Source organism: Dreissena polymorpha, chromosome 12 (assembly GCF_020536995.1).
Source record: "Dreissena polymorpha isolate Duluth1 chromosome 12, UMN_Dpol_1.0, whole genome shotgun sequence".
In the NCBI taxonomy this organism is placed as follows: Eukaryota; Metazoa; Mollusca; class Bivalvia; order Myida; family Dreissenidae; genus Dreissena; species Dreissena polymorpha.
In genome coordinates, this window is record NC_068366.1 from 66,363,889 (window position 1) to 66,375,888 (window position 12,000).

At 34.7% G+C, this 12,000-nt stretch overlaps 1 protein-coding gene across 1 annotated transcript; it reads left to right on the forward strand.

The window, feature by feature from the left end:
- Positions 1–52: 52 nt before the first annotated feature.
- LOC127852686 (uncharacterized) lies at positions 53–1,969 on the forward strand. Its single transcript, XM_052386635.1, has one exon. The coding sequence runs from the start codon at positions 53–55 to the stop codon at positions 1,967–1,969; it is 1,917 nt and encodes a 638-aa protein (XP_052242595.1).
- Positions 1,970–12,000: the final 10,031 nt, after the last annotated feature.

The window sequence follows — 12,000 nt, forward strand, 5'->3', positions numbered from 1 at the left end:
AGACCTCGCCAACCCCTATGGCTCCATACCACACAAGCTTATTGGAGAAGCAATGAAGCACTATCATATCCCAGAGCATATACAGGGTATCATAAATGGCTACTTTGATGGCATACAGCTTCGATTCTCAATCGGTGACCAGACAACGCCATGGCAGAGGTTAGAGAAGGGGATAGTAACTGGCTGCACCATCTCAGTGGTACTATTCGTGATGGGCATGAACTTGATCATCAATGCCGCGAAGAGGGAAACCAGAGGACCAAAAACAGCGTCAGGTATACACCTCCCATCCAGCAGGGGGTTCATGGATGACCTGACCATCACTACCACCACACATGTACAGGCCCGCTGGGTACTAACAGCCCTACAGGACACGGTCACATGGGCACGAATGAAGTTCAAACCCAAGAAGTCAAGTAGCCTGATTATCAAGAAGGGAAAGGTCACCAAAAGATTCACTCTACAGGTGCAAGGGGAAGACATTCCATCCATTATTGACAGTCCAGTCAAGTGCCTCGGCAAGTGGTACGACGCCAGCCTGAAGGACACTAATAACATCACTAGAGTCAAAAACCAGCTCCAAGATGGCCTGAAGCTTATAGACCAGACAGGACTCCCGGGCAAGTTTAAGGCATGGCTCTACCAACATGGGTTACTACCTAGGCTTATGTGGCCCCTTATGCTGTACGAGATAGCTACAACCCCTGTAGAAGGATTCGAGAGAGTGATCAACCGGCATCTCCGGAGATGGCTTGGTGTCCCTCCTAGTTTCACCAGCATTGGACTGTATGGCAGAACCAACCAACTTCAACTCCCAATGACCTCACTAGTTGAAGAGTTCAAGGTTGCCAAAGGAAGACTGGTGGTAACCCTCAAAGAGTCATCAGATGACATGATATGGAAGGCAGGCATCGAGACACGCACAGGGCGAAAGTGGTCAGCAAGCCAGGCAGTCGCCCAGGCAGAAAACAGGCTACCACACAAAGACATCGTAGGCACCACAGCTATAGGAAGACAAGGCCTGGGCAGTTCAAAACCACAACGCTGGAGCACTGCCGGTAAGAAAGAAAGAAGCCAAATGGTCCAGTATGAGATCAGGCTTTCAGAAGAGGAAGACAGGCGCGCCAGAGCAGTCGGGATGGGAGGGCAGTGCGCATGGACACAATGGCAGACCACAGAAAGACACCTGACATGGGTAGACATTTGGCACTACGAACCACTACGACTCAAATTCCTACTGAGATCCGTATATGATCTGCTGCCATCTCCAGTCAATCTACACAGATGGGGGTTAGTGGAAGACCCAAAGTGTCAGCTGTGCGACAAACCAGGAACCATGCAGCACACCCTCTCATCTTGCCAGACTGCGCTAACACAAGGCCGCTACAGATGGAGGCACGACACAGTCCTCAATGAGCTAGCAGACATACTAGAGCGGGAGAGAAGGAAGACAAGACCTACCAACAAGAAGGCAGTACCAACAATCAAATTCGTCAAGGAAGGACAAACTGCCAAGAAGGCAAGAACCGCAGCAACATCTATCCTTGATGAATCAGAGCGTTGGGAGATGATGGTCGACCTAGGAAAACAGCTGGTATTCCAAGACATAGTCCATACCACACAGAGACCAGACATAGTTATATGGTCTCCCAAGGACAAGAAACTGGTGATGATAGAACTCACTGTACCCTGGGAGACTAGGTGTGATGAGGCCTACGAGCGGAAAATGGGAAAGTACACTGAGCTACAAGAACAGTGTAAAAGTCGCGGTTGGAGTGCCTGGCTGTTCCCCGTTGAAATAGGGTGCAGAGGATTTCCAGCCCAATCAGTATGGAGAATGCTCAGCAACATTGGGATCAAGGGAGGTGACAGGAAGAGGGCTGTAGGCAGACTTGGACAAGCTGCAGAAAAAGCATCCAACTGGCTGTGGATGATGCGAGAGGAGAAGAGTTGGACGCTAAACCACTGACCCGTAGTGTTTGGCCAACACTACGGATCCACTGCCCGGAGAGTGTCCTGGGATTAAAGGATAGAAACACTTGATGATAGGCAGTTCCCAGCTGATGAGTCAGTGGTTTGTGCAGTAGTATCTGTATTCTACACATCATCATCAAAATCAACAAAGGAACTAAATAACCTATCAAAATATATTTATTTTGCCCTTAAAATAAGGTCAAATGTAACGTGGTATAAAATATATGCTGTTAACACCTTCATGTTTGTATGTCTATTAAAACAGATACAATAATAAGGGAATCGTATTTACTATGATTATTTTTTCCTTTTGCCTACTGTTTAAAATATTAAGGTGATCGAATGACTGTATTGGATAGAGTAAAAGTGATCAACGTGTGCGAATTTTTTATATTATGTTGACTTTTTGTAATGAAGAAGATCACTTCTTTGTATGATTTTCAAAATTTGAAAATGTAATTATCATTATCAACTAGAATGTTCTAAAGGTAAGTGTTTTGTTATCATTATCAATTAGAATATTAAATTTACATAAAAGCGACAGCAAAGATATGTTTAATGCTAAATTATTAAATAAATCTACTCATTATTTTTTGTAATTTTAACATAAGCATTACGTAATAGTGTTACTTAACTAAGTCTGTGTAATTGAACAATTTTTAAATTTTTAATTGTATCCAGCATTGAAAATATAATCGATCATTGAAACAATAAGAACTTTTTTTTGTAAAAGAAATTTACCACCGAAATTATATATTCATTATGTAAATTACAACATTATTGGTAATTTCTGATATTCAATCATTAATTTTAATTTAAATGGGGCTGTTACGTTACACCGTGATATAAGTATTATTATTTTATAAAACATTACTTGAAAATAAAAAATATTTTTCTCTTTTAAAAAATAATATTTTCTTCTACATTGAGCACACACAAAAACACACAAACACTTTGATATATTCACAAACACTGTGATACATTGAATCGTCTCAATAACAACTAAATTTTCACGTAGGTAAAGCGGCATAATTGTTTTCATAAATATCTAGACGACCCGTTGTTTATAATACTTCAGTACAAAATATACTACTCATCAGTAACACTAATGATTGCAACGTCTTAATATCTTTACATTAAAACTTGCATTGACCAACTTTGGATAAAAAAACGTGCAGGGTGCCACAGTATCCGGGGCCAGTTGGGGAAGGGTTATTGCCACTAAATGAGTCGCGTTCTAAAAAAACTGGACATAATGCATGTGCGTAAAGTGTCGTCCTAGATTAGGGACGACTCTTTCCGCCTAAATTGGATTTTTGCTAAGAAGAGACTTCATTTAAACGAATGTGCGTAAAGTGTCGTCCCTGATTAGCCTGTGCAAACTGCACAGACTACCCTGATTAGCCTTGCAAACTGCATAGGCTAATCTGGGACGACACTTTACGCACATGCATTATGCCCAGTTTTCTCACAATACGACTCAAATAGATAAAGAGTTTTTTTTCAATAACTTCAATAGGGAAGGAAATAATTTGATGAACATCGATGCGTTTGTATGTGTAGGTAGCTAACACGCAAAACAAATGTTGGATTGCATTTGAGATCAGTATGGTCAAAAGCACTGTTACTGAAAAGTGAAAAAGGAATTTATTTAAATACGTTTTGTTAGGTTGGCGGTATTTTGCATTGATGTTGTGTTTAACTAGTGTAAATGCATACGTAGCAAAATATTCTACTTGGAGCCAGTTGGGTAAAGGTCACAGTTTCCAAAAAAAAAAAAAGTTATATATGTGACGAGAAAATTTCGTTTGTGTTTCGTTCGCTATAATCAATGATCAAAAGAACAATTTAAAACTTATATAAACTTGGATTGACAAATAAGAGTTGTGCATATAAGAGAACAACTGAAAAAGTCGCTTTCAGCAAATCAACGGTGATGTACAGAGATAAAAAAAAACACACTTCAAGCGTAAAGATAGGTACGTGATAATTAAACTGCTGTCTTTGTAAAATCTTCATGTTGATGCAAATGTTTCACAGTTATCCCCGAGGTATGGATCTGAAAAACGATATTAACGCACGGCGCAACAAGAATCCTTATAAAAGCCCACAATTTGCGTGTTCGGTACGCACATTACCCTGGAAGCCGCTAGTGCGCAAAAGGCTCAATTAACCGGTAAGTTTATAGAAATGACTTGTTTATTAATCAGTTAAGCTATACGTTTATTGGAAAAATTAACTGTTAGAATAGATAAATTAAATACGGCATAATACAAACGCTCATTCGAAAAATCATAAAATACAATAGTCTTTTAAATTTGACAAAAACTATGCATATTGTTAATAATTTATGCATTATCAAACATTTGAAATATCCTTGTTCTAAAAGGGAAATATCTATATTTTATGTCAGTATTGTACTACTCCGTTTATAGTGTGTTTTTTGTTGTTGTTTAAATGTGTGTATTAATAAACAACTTCTAATTTCCGTATACGTATAAAATGACGCGACAGTTCTGCATGATGTTTAGTACAGTCGATTGGTGTATAGCGGATTTTAGTGAGTAACGCATAGGTTAAACGTTTTTTGCAAAATACTTTTATTTATGTTTAGATTAATAGTTTTCTATGAATTGAATACAAAAAGCCTATCATTGTTAAGTCGATTCATGTATTTGTTGACGTGTGTCAATGATTACAACTGTTTTCTTTTTTCGAAAGCAATACAAGGTCACGTTATGTACGCACCGCTTTTGTGACGACAGGAAAAGTGCAGACGACTGGTTTCTTGAATTTTGCAGATTTTGTTTGGTAAAAATAATGTCCATTGATGTAATATATTTTAGTATTATGTGTCCTTTACAAAAGTAAGAATGCTCAGAAACCAAATTGATGCGTACCATATAAAATAAGCATGAAAGCTGCAACTCTGGATTTAGTGAATAACAGACATGTGGTGACCCATATTCAGGAATGTGGGGATTGTCTCAAAATAAATATAAACTCAATTGAAGTTGTCCAATACACATGTGGTTAGCGTGTGGCTATGGCATTAATTAGTGAAAACATCATTTTTAATGAAAAATAATCAAATTATAACGAAAAATCGATTTCTCTGAAAACATATTTTTCACTATCAAATCTATATATAACAAGGTATTCAACTTAAAATGACCCGAATATAGGGTGCATCGCTTTGAACAGCCATTACTTCATCAATTATAAAGCGATTTCCATGAACTTGGTCTTATCAAACGCAGAAATGAATTGCCTTTCTGGAAATGTATATATATTGCAATAATTTTCTACAATTGCTGTGTCAAATTTCAAGAAATAACACGACACACATGTAATCCGATAAAGACCTACGCGATCCGGTAATGGCTGAATCAGTGTACCATGAAATTCGCGCTGTAAACAAATAATATTTTTTTCGGAAATTTAAAACCGCTGGCATGTCTCAATAGGAAAGACATGTGTCTATCTAGGTTTAATGGTTTAATTACTGAATGCATGGTGTTTACGTTGAAATGAGACTCGAAGTCCTTAGCTATCCGTTATACAACAATCGACTGTACATGCACATTTACAGGGTGCATTATCAACGGGGTTTTCAGGGGTTTACACACGGGCTGGACAAAATGTAATCACACCGTTAGGAACTTAATTTTTGCAAATATCTCAAGTTATTGAAATACATTTGTAAAATTATTTGGTGCATACAAGACAGTTTGTGTTGCAGTTTGTGCCGATGTCTTAAGGTATAAGAATAAATCATTGAATAAACGTCTGAAATCGTTGAAAAAAGTTCACGTTCCGTGAAACATAACGGTGTAGTTCAAATCGAATTTTGAATAAGAACACATGCTAATTAAATAAAGTAATTCTGACCTACTTCACATTGCCATAAGCAGCATACAAACCTGCTTTTTATGCACTAGTTAAATTCTCAAGGAAAATTGTTTTAAGAAGTTATTTGAAATAAAACACAATTCACCGTCGTGTTAAAATCCATTAAAGTTAAAACGTGGAACTCGACAAAGTCACGTGATCCTGCACCCTGGTTTTAATATATGCTTTTGATAAAGGTTTTAAATATACATTTCGTCTTTAAAGCATTTTGTTATGCATTTTTCAATAGTAATTATACATTGGATTGAGCATTCGTATAAAATACTTACAACCAATCGTTCGGTATTTAATAATTCGAATCCTTGATACGATATTGAATATTATCTTTTTTTTTTCTTCATTGGCACAAAATACATGTGCACGTATAAAATTGCTTCGAGTCGATGTAATATTCTGTAAAGCATTTCAGGAGAAGTAACATGGCAGCCATAAGTTTCAAGATTCTAGCCCTCACAGCTCTGGTCACCATGGGGCAAGCATCGTTCTTAAGTAGCAATACGGCTGGAAAAATAAATCCCATGGATTTCAACGACCCTAAGGTTGACGAAATAGCGAATTTCGCTGCCAAAGCCATTGGGTTAGAGTATTGAGTGGAACGCGTCTTGATAGCCGAAACGCAGGTGGATATTTGAAATATTCCATTACATGACAAGTAAAATGATTTAGTTCGCATGTGTCGCGTTCATGTTAGTGAGCTATATTTAAAAGCATTCCTTCTTGTATTTTCAATTTGAATGAACAGATTAATATAGATGTATATATATTTCATTGTTCTTTATCAAATGTAAGACAGTAACTATAACAACCCTCTATGAAACGAAAACACTATATGTTTTGAGTAGATGAAAGCGAAAAACAAACAAAAACATACAATTACATAGTACATATAATTAGGGAACAATTGTTAATTTGGTGCCCAAATTTGTATTTTATTATCTTAAGGTAATCAACAATTGAAACTGCAACGCTTGTTTTTTCGCAGGTTGTGGATGGAATCATCAAATTTTTCATGAGAATAAGAATTTCAAACTTTGCGTCTAACCAGGTAAGTTCCAATTTCAAATACTTATAACCTTGTAATTAGTGTGCCTTAGATGCATATTATTTTTTTTTAAAGCCATAATTCCGATTTTAACTTTAAACACAAGGAAAGTACGATATGTATATTGTCACTAGAGATTATTTTAAATACAGTACATGTATATTCGTAGAAAAATGTTAAAGCACTCTGAGAAGCATATATTATATGGGTCGAGTTTTTTTTTATATATGATAAGAAAATTAACTAATGTCAAGGCAAACTTTCGTGATTGGCTCAAAGGTTGTCATCGGTCATTGTTTTTCCGTTGACCTCGTAAGTTCGATTCCCTTTCAAAAATTTAGGATCTTATAAGTGTTGAAGTTATATGTTTCTTATTTCTTAGATTCTTAATTGTATCTTTATATTTTTCAAAACATTTTATTTCGAGAATGCAAACAAATACATATACATTTTTAAGAAATAACACAAGAATGTTATGCAAATAGAAATGAACAAAATAACATATGCAGCACATCAAAGGTTTTCTATGTAATGCTTATACTTGTGTGTTGAAAAAACATAAAAGGAATTTCAAAGAAAAAAGACATTTTCCAGTGTGTATTGAAAAAAACACACACGGATATTTTAATTGTACTATCAGATGAAAAAGGCATAGAGAAAAACATTAATAGCTTCATATAATTATATAGACATTTTTCAGCGTGTTTAGTCAAACAATGAGATATATATATGAAAATATATATATATATATATGAAAAATACGTCTAACAATTACCTTTGTTTAAGTAACGGAACTCTATAAATAGCATTTCCAGAAAGTTGTTAAACTAAAAAGCAAAAAATGCTAACATAATCATCAAATTCAAATTTTGGGTTTATGACACAATTGCATTAAATATGTTCCATTCACTGTCAAAGATTCTAAATTATTTTTTGAAATGGATATTTTTCTCAAGTTATAATATTCATACTTAATGTATTTATTGGCTCCAGTTATGCTTGGAATGCATTTACTCATTTTATACTTTTATAAACATAGCTTTATTAACAAAATAACATTATGTATGACACTATCATACTTTTTTTAATATCCAAGAAGAAACAGTGTGATATTGATAAAAGGAAACGATTGTCTTGGTAACATTTCATTAATAATATCTTTAGATATCTGACATTCCCAGAATAGATGTTCTAAACATTCATCACCGTGTTTTACAACAAGAACTTAATGGATCTTTATAATGTTGTGACGAATATACTCTTGTCCTAATTGAGTAATTCTAGTCTTCCGAATTTCTGGAAGTTTTTGTATTTATAGTGCAAACTGAACCCATTTATGCCTAGCGTCTAGAAAAAAGGCCTTGGCAAATAGCGTAGATGCGCATGGTGCGGCGTCTCATTTGGGTCTGCGCTGTTTGCTTTAAGGAATTTCTGTAAGAAATATTCTAAATATAGAAATAAAGATACTAGACATCCCTACTTTTGGAAATAAATTGATCTAATTTAGAAGAATGGAGAAGTCCACTTGGCATTATTGGGTTAAAATTATTTTATTTTCAATTGCATTTATAGGCGATCACCTGTGACGTCGTGGTACTCTACCCACCCGGAGAGGAAAGCTATAGGCTGACTTCCTTCTCATGCGATACGATGTATTAGATCTGCCTTTCTGGGGTCGTATTTAAGAAACATTTTAAGTCATTTCTTAAATATTTTCACTAAAGTTCCAAGTTACAATGTTTTTTATTTCTTTACTTAATAAAGACGTGCATGTTTTTTTTTGGTATTCCTCAAATAACACTAACATAAATGATGTTTGTTTGATGTAATGTTCGATGCCTAACTATTGCTGTATGAAATGAAACACTTAAGAACAATTCCCAATTTAAGTGTAAAAATAAAATTTAACTCAAGATGCTTCTGGAATACCATCCCTGATCGCCATTTGAAATCATTTAAACAACCATTTATGATAAAAATTTACTTTATATAATGCATTTTTTTTTCTTAAAATGATCACATACTTAACCGACAAATCTCTTGACACGTACTATTGTTCTTGTATACTTTTTCTAACATTTTTATCTATGTATCATCATATTATGTATATTTTCTGAAAATTGAATACACCAATAAAATGAACGTACAATGTATTAATTTGCGAGTTATTTATGAACCGCGAGGGTCACCGTGTACGCTTGTGTATATTAGTACTATTTAGAATGCCAGTTTAAAGGCAAACGCGCGCCTGTTACTTTATCAAATCTTAATTTACCGACTTTGAAAGTGTCGTTTTTAATAAATATATTTCATTTCACGTTGAAAAGTAATACTTGTTCTTAAATCAGTGTTGGTTTTCATGGTATTGAAAGTTGCTAACACAATAATAAAAAGTGTTTGTAAGTGTGTGTTTCACGTGCTCTTTGGTCGGTCTTAATGTAAGGTAAATGGTCATAAATACAGGGCGTTGGAATGATGCAACTTTGGGTTCATTTTGTTTGTATTTGAAGTTTTTAATGAGAACGCAAACAGCAATGTTCTTACTATATTGAATTAGAACAGTTTAAATTATGTTTCGTTGCGAAAATGTTCTGCAAAATAAACAAAAGGAACTCAACTTGTAACACCCGGAGAGAATATTTGAGCCGCGTTCTGATAAAACTGGGCTTAATGCATGTGCGTAACGTGTCATCCCAGATTAGCCTGTGCAGTCCGCACAGCCTTATCAGGGACGACACTTTTCGTTTTAATGATATTTTTAGTTTGAAGAAAGTCTTTTCTTACCGAAAAGTTTAGGGTGAAAGTGTCGTCCCTGATTAGCCTGTGCGGACTGTACAGGCTAATCTGGGATGACACTTTACGCACATGCATTGAGCCTAGTTTTCTCAGATCGCGGCTCATTTATTAGCGGAAAGGGATTCTTATCTATGACAATGGCCGATGCCAAATTAAACACAGCACGTCCGCAAAACGTACAACATTCACGATAAGAATATGAATACAATTAGACCGCTGGTCTTCAAACGAAAAGTGGATATACATGTAGTTGAAGGCGATCTTGAATCGTTATCCGGATGAAACGTAACTTCAATAATAATAAGCAATACTAAGCAATTTGTAAATAGTGTAAACTGGTATTTAAAATATGTGTATAAGCTTGAAATAAACTTTAGAAGTATTATACAAGTAACATAACGAAAGATCTCTCCTTAATTTATTGCATTTAATGTATTTAACATGCCATCGATTTAACGTGAACTCTTATACGTGTAATTTTTTTGCAAGTTCTCATTATGATTAATGACAACATTTACATCACATGACATGGTTTTCAATACAATTTCGCAATGCATTCGCAATTTACAAGTACTTGGTTTTTATACACACATGTAAACGTTTTTTTTTACAGTAGTGGCTCGTTATAAGGACAGTTACTGTTTGCATGATATTAGTAAGGTTGTGAGGAATACAATTTAATATATACATATGATTTTACTTATCTATATTCTTTCCAAACGAATCTATGTATCAGGTAAGAGGTGAAACTTCATTAAAATAGATCCAATTCATTAATTGCAAGAGACCGATCGCCCAACAGATATTCGCGGTAAAAATCACAGGACAAAAAAGCAAACGTTTATAAAACTAGGTTTACCGAATTGGAATTGTTTTATTAAAAAGTGGGACCATGCAATTTGATAACCGGTTAGAAGACAACGCCGCAAATAAAACAAGTATAAAAATGGAAATCAAATGGTATTGCGTTTGTATTTGAGATTCGACCCGCATTTGATGGATGAGCATTGCATTGGGTAACTAGCATATACTGTTGATGTTGTATAAAGATTTGTCCTGATCGATGTTATATAAGGTACACCATTGTATATAATATCCAACATTAATAGCATATCCTCTATATAAATCGTTTTGCAAGTGTTAAGAATCGCTCATACCCGTAAATTAGTAGCGCCGGTTCGTACGCAGCACATTTGAGTATGGATTTTACTTTCTTAAGCAAGAGTATGAGTTTATTATTTATTTCAACCCAATCACGATGTTATCAACTTTATTTGGCCAGTGCCGATATGCGATTGTTTCGCCGAGCATCGAACCCATTTCAACATAATTTTGTTAAAGTAATTTGTAATCTTCTATATTTCATTTATTATGAAAACGAAATCGAAATTTAAAGGTCAATAGCAAATAGTAGTTTTGCTCTAAAATATGACAAACAAATATTTGAACACGGTGCTTTACTGAGTTGACGTTAATTTGTTTTAGCGTCCGAGTGATGCACATTGTGACACATGCATTCTCACAGTATGAATTATTTTTTTTTATTCAATTTAAGACATACAATGTGTATACATGTATATGATCATAAAACAAAGTGACACCATGTAGCAGCAATAATGTTCTAACATATTATACAATATATTCTAATATATATTTTTTAACCCTATGTTTTTTTTTATTAAAAAAATGTTAATATGTATTGTTTTCTTCGGTCGTTTATGATTTTTAATAAAGAAAACAAAAGAATTATTATGAATAAGGATGAGTTCAATAAAGTGAATAGAAAGCATACTGGACTTGTTTATGAAAGTGATTTTCCATTTTTGTTCAAATATATGAAGTGTATAATTGAAATAATTGATAAAACAGTTCATTGTAGGTTTTTGCTTTCTGTATTTCATGCTGAGTATAAACAAGTTCATCAATATAATTATGTAGTTCACAGCGTTATTAACCTCACAATATGAATTATACATATGTTATAAACATAAATGGAATTCAGTAAATATGATCTTGACCTTGAGGAGTCGACTTTGGTCCAGCTTCGGTATCAGATACGTTGGGTTTATTTTGCAAACTATTCGAAGGACTCGACCATTTAGACGATGCTGTGAAGCAGCTCGTCTAAGTTATCATACCTTGAAAAATTATTCACAATGGCGACCTATGTAAAAGACTGAGCCAGTCCGATTGAGATAGCTCGATTTTTCTAATCAGCATACCTCGCTGATTATCATTGATAAAGGTTAAGAAGCTCAGCTATAAATAGGACAGCA

Excerpts from the sequence above, each read along its gene's own strand:
- LOC127852686 (XM_052386635.1), top strand. The coding sequence starts at position 53 with ATGAAGCACTATCATATCCCAGAGCATATACAGGGTATCATAAATGGC.